The sequence below is a fragment of the Drosophila pseudoobscura genome, chromosome 4, assembly GCF_009870125.1.
Source record: "Drosophila pseudoobscura strain MV-25-SWS-2005 chromosome 4, UCI_Dpse_MV25, whole genome shotgun sequence".
In the NCBI taxonomy this organism is placed as follows: Eukaryota; Metazoa; Arthropoda; class Insecta; order Diptera; family Drosophilidae; genus Drosophila; species Drosophila pseudoobscura.
Window position 1 is genome coordinate 23,068,219 of NC_046681.1, and position 17,063 is coordinate 23,085,281.

Here is a 17,063-nt window from a genome sequence, read left to right on the forward strand (position 1 = left end):
TGTCAAACCAGAAACATCGAATTCAATTCGGAATTAATAGTAGAGGGTATCCCATGAGACACCGAATACCGAATACGAGACCGAAAAATGTTTTATTACATTGATTTGCATTTAAATCGATGTTGGCGGCGGCGTCATTCATTCTGTTCGAGTGGGGATTGCGATTGGGATTGGGATTGGGGTTGGTGGGATAGACCGATGATTACGGGCCCAGCGAGCGGTCAAAATGTTGACAATGATCCCCGGTATCCCACACCAAGATCGGCTTCAAGTCGGAATCAGAATCGGTCTTGGACCTGGGATCCCAATCGAAAAACTTGGAAGTTTTCAATGAATTTGTCTGTTTCTTTGTGGTTCTTTCCTTGCGATGATCGTCTTTTGTGTTTGGTTCTTCTTTAGTCTGATCTTCTGCTAGTTTTCCTGACCATATCAACTCTCTTCTGCTGCTTCTTTGATTTCTAATTCTTTTTGAATGTTATCTCCTCTCCTCTTCTCCTGCTTCTTGCGCTCCTATTCCTATTCGGTCATGAATGAACGCGTCGAAGTTTCTATCCTTTCAAACCGAAACTTTTTCTCTTTGTATATTAGATCATAAATTATTGGATCTTTTGCATACAATATATGACAAAACAAATAATATTCGTTCTTTTTCTGGTTCTTTTTTGTTTTTGTTTTTGGGGTATGTCGTGCTTCCAGTAGCCACCCCGCTGTGCACCCATACCGTCCCTGCCCCTCTGTTTAGGCAAAATTTATTAGTTTTTTCATTTTTATTGAGAAATTACAAAGAGTCGAGGGCGAGGGGAGGAAGAGAAGAAGGAAGTAAGGAATCTCTGGGGAGTAGGTGGCGCCTGGCTTTAGAGGATTAGAGACAAGCGCTTACTCACTCGCACAAAGAGGCTGAAGGAAAGAGAGCACGGAAGAGGAAAGGAGAGAGATTCGGATTGAAAGAGGGAGACAAGCAGACCCATACAGAAAAAAAGACAGAGAGCGAGAGAGAGAGATCGATCCCCCTCACGATTTATGCCCACAAAATGCTTTAGGGCACAACATATTTCTGTTCATTCAAAGTAAAGTCGAAATCGGGCAACAGGTTTATCTTTTTGTTCCCCATACCCCATCTCCTACCCTACCCCCCCGCCCGTAAACAATGAGCAAATGAAACTCTTCGGCAAAGCACTCGCTCTGGCCGCCCAACAACAACATCGAGAGCAGCAGCTGCCTGCCTCCCACCAAGTGCTCCCGAAGCTTGGAACTCTCAGACGAGCCGAAGCTTGGAGCCGAAGTCCCAGCCACTCGTTCCACGTTCCACTCAGTGGAATGGCATCCGAATCCTACCGTGGGAAATGAACAGTAGTCGTTTCGCTGAGGCTTTTGCCAGCAGCAGCAGGCAGCCAGTTTGCTGACGTTCCACCTCCTCTTCCTCCACTTCCTTCTTCCTCTTTCTCTTCTTCTGTTGCTGTTTTGTTGCTGTGTTTGAGCTTTTCGCAATTTCTCTGCAGCGTTTTGTTTTTGGCTTCGTCGTCGGCGCATATCAAATAAGCCTAATAATATTGCAATTTATGTAAAAGAGAGAAAGATGGAGTGGAAAGAAGAGGAAGAGAGATGTCTGCTCTATTTTGAGGAGGGACAGAGAGAGAGCTACAGAGAGTTAAGTTAGGAATAATCTGAATTGGATTTCTTTCTTTCTTTAATTCCTGATCTTTAAAGACTGGATTCTAGAATGTTGGAAAATCCTGCTTTAGCAGATGACAACGGCTAGCCAGGATCCTCTTGTTCCACTTCAAGGAAGCTTTCACTGTATCGAAATACAATTTTGTATTTTGGCTGGGAAAATCCTGCAACCTCCGCTTGTTTTCCCATTTGTGTGTTGCCGTTTAGGGAAAAACCTTTTAGCACCTACCTCTGGCAGGCCGCAGCGAAAATCACAACAAGTTGCGGGCCAAACCCCGCACTCTCCAAGCATCCCACTGTACACACTGTACACAGTGTCCCAGTACCACTGTACACACTGTGTCCATACAGGCGGCTTATCAGTGCGAGTGGGCAAACAAAGGATGCGCGTGCGGGGCAGGCAACACCTTCCCTTCTGGATTCCGGGTTTCCAAGGCTCTCGACAGCGGCGGCGGCGGCGGTTCTCTGTCAAGTAGTACGTGCGCAATGGACGATAGTGCAACAACTAGCTCTCCCTTGCTCACTCTCACCTCACCGTTATCTTTGATCGTAAAGGATCTCGCGCGCATGCGCATGCGTATATTTGTTGAAGGAGCAGATAACAAAGAGGTGATAATTGACCGCCCTATTGGCCTTTGCAACCAATTACGATACTTATCAGCGCGCGGCAATCAAATTAAACACAGTCCCCGAACGATTCTCGGGCGGTGCATCGCTGGTGGTCCCACCCCCTCTACCACTCTCTATCCCTCTCTCTCTCTCTCTCTTACAATGGATCACTAATCGCTGGCCAGATCGAACGCAAACGAGAGCAGCGCCGCACACACCCATTCCCAAGGTGTGAAAAATACCTAAGCCAGGCTCCAGGACGGGGTTTTTTGTGTAAGGAAAGTATGGACTGTATGGATTGTATGGTTAGAGTACGCTAAGCAGCCGCATTATCATTTTATCAGTTGTTTGCCTGGTCACCGGCCAGGCTCTGGGTCTGGCGCACCACTGTTTCCTGATCGTGGGCATGCACCAGGAGGGCCACCTCCAGATTCAGTTGCGCAATGTCCTCCTTTAGTTTGACGATCGATTTCTTGATCTGCTGCACGGAACCTGGAATGAAAGTGGGATTAGTATGCATCGTGGGCGGTTTACAACGGGGGTATTAGAGCTGTGATTCAGAATCATGGATCGCAAATAGTGGAACTCTTATCGAGCGCAAGAAATCGGAGCAGATTGCAGCAGTGTGAAAAGTAGATGTGTGAAATAAGGTATGTTTGCTTGAACAGATTCATTCCGATATTCAGTATGGTACCCTTTGATATCCTATGATACTCTTTTACACAATTTATGGTAAGATATTCGTTACAAGATTCGATTTTATGCCATTTTTTATAAGATATTGACAGCTAATCGAATCAATTGCTATGCAATTAAATTAAAAGATTCAATTCTTCAGCTCAATTCAATTCTCAGAGTACTAATCATTTGTATACTAATATAGCAATATCGAAATATATTTCGATCTTTATTTGTCGTTTTTTAACTATATTCAGCAGGTATTTCACGATATTCTGATTGCCCTTCTACAAAACTCAAAAGCTATTCCATACTCACTTCCATCGGACATGACCTGGCCGCGTCGTTCCATTTCCTCCTTCTTGAGCTCCTGCTCCAGCATCACCTCATTCAACTGCGCCAACTGCTTCTCAGAGTCCGCCTGCACCTGGTTTTGCGCATACTGGATGGTGGATAGCTCAATGGAGAGCTCCTTGAACTGTTGGATCAGGGGCTGCAGCTCGTTGTTCAGATGCTTCTCGCGGCTCTCCACCTTCTCCAGGCTGAAGGTGAACTCGCTGTGCAGCTTCTTCAGCTGCGCCTGTGTGGTCTCCGAGGACTCGTTTATGCTGGACTTGAATGCATCCATCTGGGTGAGGTGGGTGCGCCAATCGCGAGCGTCCGCCTTTACGAAGACCTTCAGATGCGGCAGCACGCGCTCGAGTTCGAGGCGCCACTCCTGGTGGTCGCTGAGACGGGCGTCAAGATCTTGGGCCTGCTCGTCGAGGGCCACATCGCCGATGGACTTCTTCTGGGGGCGATTTAGCCAGTTTAGTTGTCTGAAATTGTGGGCCTCCAGCTCCAGGTCGCTGTCGTCACTGAGGCCGGCGGCGTTCTGTTCGTCCTCTAGCTTTTCCAGTATGATTTCGGCATTGTCCTCCAGATAGTCACCCAGGAACTCCTCCTCTTGCATTTTCTGAACACGCTGATATCCCACTTTGGCCACTTTGCAGGCCTGCGTGGAGAGTATGTCCAGGACATTGAGGCAGATGGGTCCTGCACCACGAATCAGTTTATTGGGCGGAAAGTCCACAGGGACATCCTGCAAAGAAGCAACGTTTACAAAAGGGATACTCCTTCGCCTTTCCGTCAACTTACGATCTCTTCCAGCATTTGAATGATGTTAGCAGCGACCGTATTCGGATCATCGTATTCCTGGGGTCGCTCCATGTCCTTGCCGAGCTTCTTGCAGAGCCACCAGCAGATCAGGGTGAACATGTAGAACTGCTCCCCCGGATTGGTGGCCTTCACAAAGTAGAACCGCGACAGGGGCTTTAGCTTGAACTCTTTAAGCAAATGTTTTTCGTAGTTGAGTAATTTCAGTTTTTCCAACAAGTCATCCGATTGGAAGCTCTGCAGCTGTTGAGTTTTTTCCGGTCCATCATCTTGCTGCATTTTGGCTGTTAAATGTGGTATCAAACTTTCCTGAGTAATACTTTAATGGCAATGCAAAATATTTGTTTGGAAACGTAGGAAAGTTTCCATGGTAACCAGGGAGGCAAACATAGTGAAAGCGCAGGTGCCGTGTGAATTAACAGAAATTTAAAAAATGTAGCTGTTGGAAAATATTTAACTCTGATAAGAACTGTTAATTGTTATCTTGCGGATAAATTCGATATTTTGTAGAACAAAGTTTAAATATTGCGCCTACCTTGAAGCCACAGCTGCGCTTAACAGCACGTAAAATGTTAACGCGCACCAGTCATATCCAGTCGATAGTATCGATAGCCGAAGATGAATCGCGTAAGGCTCTCTTTGAGTCCCATTCCATACTTTTAGAATATGTACTTAAATTCCATACATTCAATACATGCAAGTACTTAAAAGTAATTAATCTTGTAGAAAATTCATTCATCAATCGTATGAAACTATGTGGGCATGGCTAAATGTTCTATATAGCTTGTAATATTCCACGGAATATCAAAAACGAGGAATATGTAAAATAGAACTTGAACTCGTCAGTATATTTACGGTATATTTGTAACATGCGACGGTATATTTTGGTATATTTCTGAGTGTCAGGCAGTCCCATCACTAGCATCTTTTTGCCACTTTTTTCAAAAACAAATTAAATTTGATGCCGAAAGTATGAGCATTAATTTGGATCTGCACGCTTTAAGCGTAGACGATATTATCGAGGAGTACAAGATACTGCACGAGGGCCATCAGAAGCTGAAAACCCAGACCGAAAACGATGCCCAGCGCATATACGAACTGAAACGAAATCTGGACACGGCGCTAGCGGCCGAGGCCTACTTGACCCAAGAACTCGAACAATTGGGCTCGCAACCGCCGGAAGATCGTCCCGGTGTAGAGGTGCAGGAGTTGGAAGAGCTGCGGCGTAAGTTCAGGAGCCTGCAAGTGGATCACGACACTCTCCAGCAGGACTATGACGCCAAAGCGGAGGAAGCGAGTGCACTGCGAAACCAACTGGCGGCTGCGGAGCGTGGACTGGCGGCCAACTCGACGTCGAAAGATGCCCATGAAGAATGCCACCTGCGCTTCCATGCCTTGGAGAACGAGAACTCTGAGCTGCTGCAGAAACTGGCGGAACATGAAGAGTTCAGTGTGAAACACATCTTGGAAGTGGCTGAAAAAGATGTAGGTCTCAGACACATAAGCTTTAATAGAGACAGCCTTTGATAGATTGGATTTTTCCCCTTAGAAAACCATTGAATGTCTGCAGGATCAGGTGAGCTGCCTGGAGCAGAACTTGCAGTGCAAGCGCAGCGAACTGGAGGAGAAGGAGCAGCAGCTGTATGTCGCCCAGGAGGAGGTGGTGGATGCCAATGCCAAGATCTTCCAGCTAACCAGTGCGCCTCAAACCAATGGTAGTTACAAGACGCTCTTCTTTTTGAGGATGGCCCCTAATATTGATGTTTTTCAGAGCCCAAGGGAAACTCTCTGTTTGCGGAGGTGGACGACCAGCGGCAGGTGATGAAGCAGCTGCTGGCTGCCCAGAAGAAGAGCTATCTGGACATGAAGAAGACCTTCACGGAGAGCGAGTTCGAGATACGTCGCCTCAAGCGGGAGAACGTTGCCATGCACAGAGAGCTACAGGCTTGCAGCACCATCTTTTGCAGTGCCGACAAGACCTATCAGAGTAAGCATTACCCAGGAGATTTCCCTGAATGAAATGAATATGATTCGTTCACTATTTCCCACAGATAAGCTCAACGAACGTATTCGCCAGCTGATGAGGCAGAACGAGACCCTGGAGCAGCAGCTGAATGTGTCCCAGGAGCGGCTGCGCGAGGTGGCCAGCGAGAAGAACGTGACCTGGCTGGACTCCATGCTGGAATTCTGCAAGTATGAGTTGCCCAATCGTATCGACAGTGTGCTAGCATCGCTTAGCAATCACTTGCTAAGCCTCTTGCTATGAGGCAGGCTCTATTCTCTAGTTAGGTAGTTATCCTCACATCCCCCCATTCATCCATTTAGACGCGAAACGGACGAGCAAAAGGCGCAACTGCATAGCATGCGCATCCAAAAGGCCGCCCTGGACGAGCAGATGCGCTCCGTGCAGAAGGAGATGGCGCGGTAAGTAATGGCGTACCCCTTCAAAACGATTTCTATTTAAATCTCTGATACTCCCGTCACTTCCAGTTGGCGATTTGAGTCCCTGAAATCTCGCTGCGTGCTGATTGATCGTGAAAATCTGCTGACAGAGCACAAGATTGCCTTCAAGCACGTCCAAGCTATGGAGTTCAACATCAAGGAGGCCGAACTGAAGGCCGCCTTACCACGCATTGTCAGTGTGGCCACAGAAAGCCCAGCCCCTAGGAGACTAACGGAGACTGTAGTCAAGGATGCTGAGGCGAAGGAGAGAGAGGCTCAACCAGCCGAGCTTACAGGCTTACCGTGCGTCAAGCAGGAGACGGCTGCTTTACGTGAGGTACAGACACCCATACAGTTGGTGCCCAATCCTGAATGCAAAGAACTGGAGGTCACGAAGAACACGCCAGTCATATTAAAGGAAGAAGTTACAGATAAATCCCCGGCAATAGAGACACTCAAGCCCGTCAAGAAGGGCACTCCAGTCAAGGCGCGTGCAGGAGGGATAAAAGTCAAGCGCGAAGAGAAATCCGTGGAAGCAGCCAAGCCGCTGATGAAGGGAACTCCCATCAAGAGTCGCCTCAAAACGGAATGCGAAGATCAAACACCGCAGAAAGAGTCCAGCGAAGAGGCGGAGGATGAAGATAATGACCTATCAATTGACAATGCAGTAAAACCAGTGATGAAGGGCACTCCAATCAAACCCCGTTTGGGCGTCATCAAGGTTAAGTCCAATGAAATGTTAATGGGCAAACAAGAGCCAGAACAAGAAAAAGCCAAGTCCAAAGGACGGAAAGGAACTCCGCTGAAACAAAAGCAGCTCATGGACCAGGATTATGACAGCGATGTGGAGTACATCGACTCTTCTACACCGAACAAAATCGAGATCGAAGACGCCACCATGACCCCGGCCAAACCACTGCGTAAGGGAACACCCGTGAGGAGCAACGCGCAGCCATCGGTACAGCCTGCCATGCAGGGCACAACGAACATAAATGTACGCTCCATCCTGACCAAAAAGCGAGAGATATTTGCCGAGGATAGCCACAAGATGGTCCAGTTCAGCGGCAGCTCACCTGTTGTACATAATCTGAGTCCCGTGGAGCAGCAAATGTCCGACGCAAAGGAGAATGAGAAGCCGAAGACAGCTGGCGCTGGGGGCCAAGACATTAAGCCAACGATTAAGGGCCCGAACATCATCAGACGCATTGTCATCGGCTCCAGGCAGCCAAAGAAGTGACGGCATCACATTTAATAAGAAACTTTAATTAGACCTTACATCTAGACACGAACTTAGTCATTAGTTACACACCAAAACAAGCACAAAAAAAAACACTAGTAAGAAAGCAACAGAATAGAGCAGGGAAATATAAACGACCCCTACGAATTTTCCCTTAGTTCAACCTCCTGTTTCCCCTCCTCCCCAAACGACAGGTGGTCGTAGATGGGCGCTGTAGGGGCGCAGCCTTTCGGAATCTCTTTCGTTCCGTCTCCATTTTCCGCCAGCTCCGTGATCTCGGAGTACAGTTGATAAGGCAGCTCCGTGGGCAGTGCCTCGTACGTCACATGATGCGTGCGCGAGCACGAGGAATCTCTATGGCCCGTGCAGTTGCAAATGGAGGCACCACCGCTCACCGGCGACTCATAGCCATCGGCCAGAGCGGGCTCCAATTCCAGGGGAGCAGCACCATTGCCATTGGCTATGGGATAACGCACAATATCCACATGATCCACAAAGCGAGGCTGGCTGGAAGACTTGCCATCGCCAAAGCACGACAGTCCCGATATGTAATACGACAAGTGGAAGAGTCGTTCGCAGTGCAGATATAGGTAGAGCAGCAGGAAGAGCAGGGCTATCCCCAAGGGCAGCATGAAGACAATGATGAGGGCCCCCGAACGTTGGCTGCGATGCAGTTCCACGGGATTGCCATACAACACTGTGAAGCTGGAGACATTCGTGTTAGGATGCGGCACCGGAACGAAGGAGTTATTGAGGATCACATGCATAATCCTCCCAGGCGGTCGCTCTCGCTTCGCAGGCCCTTCTGTGGGTGGCTCCTGGGGACTGCAGCTCAATCCATTCACATTGATGTGCGAAATATACTTGGAGTACTGCAAGAGCCGGAACATCTGCGGCTGGGTGTGCGAGAAATTGAGCAGCCACTGGCAGCTCCAAGGATTGCCATCGATAAAGATACGCAGCTGCATTGACGGCTGCTCCATTCGGGCGTCCACATCTTTTAGAGTCATCAAGTGATTTGATCTCAGATCGATATGTTGGATGGTTTGTGGGGCGATCCGGAGCAACTGCACCAGAGAGAGCGTGTGAATTAGGTTCTCCTGCAAACGCAGCTCTTTGAGTTTCGTCAGACTGCTGAACCAGCCGCTGGTTAGGTTACCCAATTGATTCCTGCTGAGATCCAGCGATATGAGGCAACTTTCCCCCAGTTCCAATGAGGTCAAGGCATTGCCACTCAGGTTCAAGTGGAGTATGCTCCGATTCCCGTATGGTTCAAGGCCAAAGCTGTTCAGATGGCAATCGACAATGGTCACATTGATCAGATGAGAGGTTCCATTGGCCAGGACTAAGCTCTTGTCTTCAATCGGTGTCTTCTCCACAACGAGTTCTATGAGACTCTCGGGCAATAAATTGAAGAATTCGGGTTTAATCATCTTGATGCGACTCAAGCGAAGTCTTTCTAGATTCGCCAGGTGTTCAATGATGTCACCATCTCTCAAGACCAAATGCTCCTCCTCCCTGATAGTAAGTTCCTGGAGTTTTCCACAGCCCAGCAGTGGTTCCATGAACCTCAGGGAGTTGCCCTGAATCTGAAGACGACTCAAATGCGGCAACTGCTCGAAGCTATTGCCACTGAGCGTGCCCAGCTCATTATTCTTAATGAACACGGCTGTCATCTTGTTTAGAATGGGACCACCGCAGCCTAGCCTGAGGGTGGAGTCCCCAACGAATCGCTCGATCTCCAAGCTCTGCAGATGGGGACAATTATCCAGATACTCCAGGCCATAGCTGGCGACACCGAGTGGCGGCGTGTGGGCTCCGTCCAGTAGGACATGACTTTTGCCGGCCACCCGCTGGGCGCCAAGGTCGAATGCAGCTAGTACCTCCAGCGTGTTGTTTCCAGAGCAATCAATGTCCAGGGGCAGGCCAAAATCTTGGTCGCTGCGATCCCATGCCGGCGTCATGTAGAGCGTGGCGCGAATGACGCAAGTGGAAGTGGACCCGTAGGCGGAAGACATCTCATCGTCAGCTGCTGCTGCTGCTGATGCCCTCACGTGTGACAAGAGCAGCAGCAAACAGAGGCAGAGGCCGACGCAGTGCGTCATCGTCGTCGGAGGGGAATGCCAGGGGCTGCCCATTGGAGCGTGCCGCTGCGAATCTGTTTCATCCGTGTTCGTACGCGGCGCGTGCGAAAACTCAACTGAGAGCCGAGGAGCGACCCTCACATTGGAAAAGCGCCGAGAAACCATCAGCGCAGCGCACCTTTGCGAGTCACCAGCACCAGTAGCCCCAACCCCCTTCCATCGACATGAGTTTTCTTTTAATATTAAAAAATATTGCTCAGAGATTCTTTGTGTTATATTTAGCCAAGACTCCTCGCTCTCTGGGAGCGAACGCTGCTTCCTATTCGGAACGCACTCTTTCGGCTGTCATCGCCTGGTCCTCCCGCTGCCACCCCCTGCCTCTCTTCCTAATCTCCCAAACACTTTTCGCACAGAATCTCATGCTCCAAAGTGGCTGTGGAAATTTGTTTATATGTAAAACATTGTGTGTACCAGCAGCTGAGCAGAGAGATCTGCCATGAACTGCGTACATGGACTTGTGGGCTTCCATGGAATTGGTTTTTGTTTATATTCGGCTTTTTGATTGGCACTTATTGGTCATGTGAATTGGATGAGATCAGAGATCAGGTGCGAAAGGGGAGCATCATTAGAGTAACGAGGTTAAGGGGTTATTCGTCGTAAAGAAGATTGCTGAAGTGTGGTGAAAAAAAGGCAAATACGTTTTTTTTGTACGTTTGCTGTCGAAGAATTCACTACGAGATTTTTCTCAGTGTCATCTTGCGTTGCCTTCCTTACGATTTACCGTTTGTTATTGTCCACTGTCGCTCCCATTGCTATGTAGCTGTTAAAGAGAGAGTGCGTAGGTAAAAAGACTCGCTCAGAGAGGATCAAAAGAGACAAGAAGAAGAGAGCACGCGTTGAGCGTGTTCCCTTGCGGTAATGTGTGTGGGTTAGAAAGAGAAAGAGCAACATGGTAATTGCGTCGTTGAGGGATGGTTTTCCCACACGCCTTGCGGAGTGACAACTAAAGGAAGAGGAAAAGAAACATAAAAATTGTATCAGTTTTATTCACAGAATCCAGGCAGTAAATGACGTGTGCCACCAGCAACATGCAACTTGATCATATGGATCGCATCCATCTGTCTCTCTCCATAGCGCTTCCTAGAGGATGTGAGCCATATCTTCAAGTTGTCTGGGCCGCTGATATCTAGGGTGAATCTAGGCCTTGGCCTTCATCGCCATCATGCGTGGATTACTGCGTCCGCCGCTGGAACCCTGGCAACTGTGATTGACCCGACCGATGCCCGATGACTCGCTTGGTCGCTGGGACTGGGCCGAGCCGATACCAGAACTGGCAGTGCCACAAACTCCTCCGCCACCGCTTATGCCACTGCCACCTGTTGTCATCGAGTAGATGTGTCGTCGCAGCACACGAATGTGCTTCTGGGAGACCTCAAAGTTGTGAACCAGCGTGTGGAGCTGTGCCTGCAGCTCGGCGATGAGGCTGTCGCGCTCTTGGATGAGGCTCGAGGTGGAGTTCTGGCTGCGACTGAGCTTCAGCTCCAGGTCGAAGATGCGCTTTTGGAGCTCGCGGCGCTGCTTCTCACTCTGCTCCCGATGGCGGCACATCTGCCGTTTGCTGGCTGACTGCAGGGACTCCAGCTGCTCCTTCACGCTGGTCAGTTCATCGGAGAGGCGCCGCTTCTCCGTCTTGAGGGCCGCATTGTAGTTCTTGAAGATCTTGAGGTCTCGCTCGGCGGCTTTCAGGCGGTTGATGGTCACCAGCTTGCGGCGCCCCAGCTCATCGATCTTCAGCTTCAGCTGGTTGGCCTCCTGATGGAGCAGACGGAGCTTATCGCCCAGGACGCAGTTCTCCCGCATGGCCTTCTCGTACTTGATGTGCTCCTCCCGCATCATCTGCGGCAGGTGGGAGATGTTCTTCAGCTTCATGTCGATCTTCGAGCGCAGGGTGTCGATGTCGTGGTAGATGCTCGACTCCAGCTGCTTGTTGTTGATGTGCAGCTTATCGATCTCATGCTTCTGCGTCTTCATGATCTCCTGGGCTTTGACACAGCGTGAGTGATAGTCGGTGAGGCGATCCTTCTGCTGTCGAATGATGGTTCGGTACTGCCCCTGCTCGCTCTTCAGGTTGTTGATCGTCGAGTAGAGCTCTCGGGTGGAGCTACTAGGCTCCCGTTCACGCTCCCGCGTACGCGCTCGTTCGTGCTTGTACGTGTGATGATCCTGGGAGGTGTTCATCACGTCTTTGAGAACCTTGTAGACATCCTTGATCGAGGCCGGATGGTTCTCTTGATCCTCCATCTCGTCGTCGTCATCGTCCTCGTGCTGGTGGTTCATCATCGAGCGATGCCGTCGCCTGGACTGACGACTGGCCAAAGTCTCCACAATGCGGCTGCTGTAGTCGTCGCCGACCTGATCGGACAGGGACATCTTATTCTTCTTCGGCTGTGACTGCTTGGACATGTGCTTTGAGCCGTGCTTCTCCCTGGGGTATTTTTTCTGGTGCAGATCCTCGTAAGAGTTGGGAGCTTCTAGGACGGTCATGAAGCTGCTGCTGCTGCGAAAGATCTTGCTGCTATTGTTATCCAGAGATGCATCTGAGGCGATACTGGTCGTGGACCTGTAGTTATAGACGCCATCACCATCGCCGTCTATTTCGCCATCCATTTCCTCCTCCTGGTCGGAGCTGCTGCCCTGCGTGGCCACAAAATGATCGTGCTTCTGCTGCAGGCCGCTCAGCTCGTAGTTGATCTTCATGTACTTCTCCTCCAGATCCTTGGTGGTCTCGTTGTACTCCTGCAGTTCCTGCTTGTACTTGCTCAGCTCCTCCTTCAGCTTCGCCCCAATCTCGTCGGAGTTTTGGGGCTTCTGCAGACGAGCATCCCGAACGCGTTCAGTAGTGCGATAGGAGACGGATCTCTTTTTCACAGGCTTCAGTATCCGATGCCTGCCATCGCACTCATACTCATCCTCATCGTCGAGCTTCGGATCGGTCTCATCCACCTCGCTGAGAGCCAGATCTGCGTCACCTTGTCCGTCTCCGTGATGCTCGTCACGGGTCATACTGGAGGGGGTCGACTCCAGCGAGTCAATCTTCGGACCCTTGACTGCTGGCCCCACCAGGACGGATGCCTTTCGCTGCATACTGACGCAGCTGCTCTTCTTACCCAACTCCTCTCTTTTCACCTCGGTGGGATTCAGCTGCAAGTCGTTACCCATCGACTCCATCGACTATTATTACGGTTAGAATCTGTTCCAAGGCTGCCTCGGCAGACTGTCGGCTGTGAGCGGTGGTTTCTAGTTTGTGACGGCTTTTGGGGGTTGACGTTTGACGCCTACTAAAATTTAGCGTTTAACAACTACTTAAATTTAGCGTTTGATCTGATTGAATTCGCACTAGTTAAATTTTAACGCTGTTTTTGCTAACAGAAAATTTTTATAATAATATATACTATAACGCTCGTTACCTAAAATTAATGAATTTGAAGTTCTACTCCCGACTACTAGAAATCGACTGGCTCCAAATGATTTTTCCAGGCCTACTTTTTATGTTGAAAAAATTCTACTGCTGCTTGAAAATAATTTTGTGAAATTTAATAAAATTAAGAAAGTAATCTAAGAATTTGCCAATAAAGGAGAAGAGTTCTCTCATTGCTATCCCTTTTTTCGATGGCCTTTTTTATGGTCTTATGGCATACATATCTACTCAACCGATTCAAATTTATTATAAGCTAAGCAATACCTTTTTTTTATCCGTCATACAATATTTCTACGCATTAAGTAGAAGTCAGAAAGAAGTACTGGCCAAAGTGTATTGCCTTCTTTTTGGTATGCATATATTTTTGAGTGAGTGGTGTAGGTGGTGATGGCTGCTGCTGAGGAGTTTGGGTCTCGTCGGTTGGAACCTCTATTATTTGGACTCTATTATTTTGGGGACTCTATCTATTTTGTAAATATGAAAAAAAAACATGAATTCCAGGCCATAGGAGACCTGTTTAATCCTAAGGTAGAAAAGAAACTGGACAAATATGTGAATGCGAAGAAGAGCTAAATGGCATAATAATAATAATAATAATAATAATAATAATAATAATGACAATAAAGGTGGAGGAAGTATAATTTATTAAACAATAGCATAAAATGTTCTACCTCAGCTTTAACCTTATGAGACCGTAAATTGGTGGATCAGTCCGGAGATACAACATTACCTCGATATGGTGGTGTTGGAAAAAAGTTCAAACCCCAAAAGTTTGCAAATTTTGACACTTTATTTAAAAGTATACATACATTTGAAAATATACATATGTATGTATATGGCCAAAAATTAAACTTTGAATATCAATTAAAAAAGAACCATGTCCCATCGCCGAATAGTTTACGCACGTAAATTCTTGATAAATCGCGGTCCATTATCGGTTTGTTTTGGAGCATAGGCCCAAATATTTACCCAACCTATATCAATTTCTCTGGATGATTAACTAAATTTTCTTATGGCTAGTGGACTTAGAAACCTTTAGGTTTTCTGTCCCTCACTAAGCGTCACCCTTCGAGTCGATTCATTAATTTTTTCGGAATCACAGCAGGCCGTTCCCAAGGTGCTATCATATTCCCACTCGGCTTATACGGTTCCGTGCCTCAGTTGATTTTATACGTTTAGGAATAATACAACAGCTTCGCTGAAAAATTTTTTAGTGTATTTTATTTTCGAAATTTACCGGGAAAAGGGGGATAAAAAAAAAAGTAAACGCTCAGAAAACGTATAAAATTAAGAGGATATTCGTAGAATTTTGTTTCATTGCGAGTGAACCGTAGCAAAACTAAAGGATGGCGGATACGGAGAATACCGACGAGCCCGGGGAGTACGAGGATGAGCAGAGGTTCATGGAGGAGCACCTGATGGAGGAGGGGATCGAGGATGATCTGTTCTCGCGCCTGGGTGAGTCCTCCGACGATCCAGAACAGAAGCGCATGTACATGGAGTATCTGGCTCTCATCAAGGAGATCGACTGCCAGAACAAGATCATCCAGGACATCAAGTCTAATGTGATGGACCTGTGCTCCAAGCCCTGCCAGACGCGCAACGAAATGCGCGAGATCAAGCGCCTGCGCGTGTGCATGGAGCAGGAGAACATCAAGCTCCACACCATGATGCGGCGGGCCATTGAGCTGCAGAACTTTGGCTCGCACCGTCACTACAAGGAGGTGAACCTGACCACCACCGTGGACGAGGACCAGCTCTCGCCCTACATGTGCATGGGTGCTACATGTCCCGGTGGACAGCCGAACAGCGGAGCTACCGAGCCCTGCAGCGAGGATGCTAGCTCATGTGCCAGTTGCGGCGGTGGCGGTGGAGGCGGTGGTGGTGGTGGTGGTGCCATGGATGAGCGGCTAATCTGTGCCCTGCAGAAGGCCATGCAGAAGATGAAGGGCGCCTGTCCGGAAGACAAGCGGATGATGCAAGAGATTGCAGCTGCGATCATGGCCTGCAAAAACAAGCCCGTATGCAGTCCGGGGCCCTGTGGGGCGAAGCCCTGCCCGGAGAGCAGCAGCAGCGTGTGCCCGCCCGCACCGCCCTGTCGTTCGTCGAAACGGTCGCATGCTCATGGCCATGCCGCCCCATGTCCACAGAATTCCTCTGCGCCATCAGTCACCTCCATGGACAAGCTGAAGCATCGCATTGTGAAAATGCAGTGTTCGGTGAAGAGGCTGCTGAACGAAGTGAACCGTCGTGAATCCGCTGGTCCGTGCGATGAGGGAAGCGACGAGGAGGACTCGCGCCCATGTCCGTCACGGCCGCCCTGCCCAGAGGAACCCGATCCACTAATCATCTGCGGGGGGAAGCGCAACACCAAGGCGGACAAGTACGAGAAGATGAAGGAGAACTACACGCGTCTGCTGACAGAGTTTCAGCGCAAGGACTGCCAGATGAAGGAGATGCAGAAGCGGTAAGTGTCCCCCAACGGGAGCTCCCATTAAATCTATATGTGCTTCCATTCCTCCCCCTAGAATGAAGGGCATTTGTGGTAGCAGTCCATCGAAAGGCGCCGACGGAGATGCCGATGCTGCCGAGCTGAATCTTCTGCGTGCTCGCGTCAATGAGATGAAGGAGGAGCAGCAGGAGTTCAAGTGCATTATGAAGGAGCAGTCGCAGCAACTGGAGGACTACCGCAACAAGTACCTGCTCGCCCAGCAGAAGGTCGAGGAGCAGTGCGTCTCGCTGGAGAAGCTCAACATGAACAACAAGCGCATCGAGCAGCAGATCAACACGGAGGTAAAGGAGATCCGGGCAAAGTTCCAGGAGAAGCTCAACGAGCTGCTCCACTTCCCCAAGCTGCTGGAGAACGAGCAGCTGAAGCTGGCCCAGATCTGCAAGGAGAAGGACGAGATGCAGGGAAAGCTGGTGGTCGTCTGCAAGGAGCTCAAGTCCTGTAAATCCCAGTTGAGCTCCCCCACCTCCGTAGACGTGCGCCCACAACTAGCCCAGTGCCAGATGGAGCTGTCCCAGGCCCGCAACGAACTGGAGGAGCTCCTGCGCCAGCGCGATCTCTTCTGCGAGCAGCTCAAGGCCACCCAGGATGATCTCGACACCTTGCGAACTGAGTCCGCCAAGATCATAGCCGGCACCAAGGAGCGCGCAGAACTGATCAAGTCCCAGCAGCAGGAGCAAATCAATCGCCTGGAGAAGGAGCTGGCCCAGTGCCGTGCTACCGCTTCCCTCTCGGTCAACGATCGCGAAGCCGTCATCCGGGAGATGCAAGGTCAACTGAATACCCTCTCGTACAGCTTCGATGCCGCCCAGAAGCAGATCAAGACCCTACGCAACCACATTGCTTATGTGTCCAATGAAAACTGTTTCCCAGTCAAGTGTTAGATCACACACGCGATTCCTTCGGCCCCCAACGCCAGAGTGCAGTGAAGTAAGAGATGATAAATGATCAAAATTTGTTCTGTTAACCCATACCATTCGAAACCAAGTCCTAGTAAATATAATTGCAATTTTTCGGCCCGATAAGCGAGCACCCGAAATGTCATTTGAAGCAGTGCTTGCTTCGAGAGCGAGTGTGAAGGCGTTGGGCAAGAGATTAAGCATCTAACTTTGTGCAACTTCTCGGTTTTGCCCTCTCTTGTAATCCAAAAGATATGAAACCTGACGTCTCGTAGATATAAAGGGTTATCTTATCGGTATA

General features: G+C 49.2%; 5 protein-coding genes across 5 annotated transcripts; 2 read left to right on the top strand and 3 right to left on the bottom strand.

Moving 5' to 3' along the window:
* Nucleotides 1–1,693: 1,693 nt before the first annotated feature.
* Nucleotides 1,694–4,671, bottom strand: IFT57 (intraflagellar transport 57). The gene is made up of 3 exons (XM_001356660.4): nt 4,096–4,671; nt 3,277–4,039; nt 1,694–2,772 (listed from the first exon to the last, which is right to left on the bottom strand). Exons 1-3 carry the CDS (start codon nt 4,390–4,392, stop codon nt 2,621–2,623), a joined length of 1,212 nt encoding a protein of 403 aa, XP_001356696.2. The 5' UTR covers nt 4,393–4,671; the 3' UTR covers nt 1,694–2,620.
* A 343-nt stretch (nt 4,672–5,014) lies between these two features.
* Nucleotides 5,015–7,939, top strand: Spindly (spindle apparatus coiled-coil protein 1 spindly). The gene is made up of 6 exons (XM_001356661.3): nt 5,015–5,598; nt 5,663–5,828; nt 5,885–6,100; nt 6,165–6,306; nt 6,439–6,537; nt 6,604–7,939. The coding sequence occupies exons 1-6, from the start codon at nt 5,086–5,088 to the stop codon at nt 7,790–7,792; spliced, it is 2,325 nt and encodes a 774-aa protein (XP_001356697.2). The 5' UTR covers nt 5,015–5,085; the 3' UTR covers nt 7,793–7,939.
* On the bottom strand, nt 7,803–10,142 carry LOC4816830 (uncharacterized). The gene has a single exon (XM_001356662.4). It carries the CDS (start codon nt 10,039–10,041, stop codon nt 7,933–7,935), a length of 2,109 nt encoding a protein of 702 aa, XP_001356698.3. The 5' UTR covers nt 10,042–10,142; the 3' UTR covers nt 7,803–7,932.
* A 760-nt stretch (nt 10,143–10,902) lies between these two features.
* On the bottom strand, nt 10,903–13,374 carry LOC4817273 (myosin-4). The gene has a single exon (XM_001356663.4). It carries the CDS (start codon nt 13,102–13,104, stop codon nt 11,074–11,076), a length of 2,031 nt encoding a protein of 676 aa, XP_001356699.3. The 5' UTR covers nt 13,105–13,374; the 3' UTR covers nt 10,903–11,073.
* A 1,094-nt stretch (nt 13,375–14,468) lies between these two features.
* On the top strand, nt 14,469–16,892 carry LOC4817090 (uncharacterized). Its single transcript, XM_001356664.3, has 2 exons — nt 14,469–15,821; nt 15,883–16,892. The coding sequence occupies exons 1-2, from the start codon at nt 14,701–14,703 to the stop codon at nt 16,745–16,747; spliced, it is 1,986 nt and encodes a 661-aa protein (XP_001356700.2). The 5' UTR covers nt 14,469–14,700; the 3' UTR covers nt 16,748–16,892.
* The last annotated feature ends 171 nt before the right edge of the window (nt 16,893–17,063 follow it).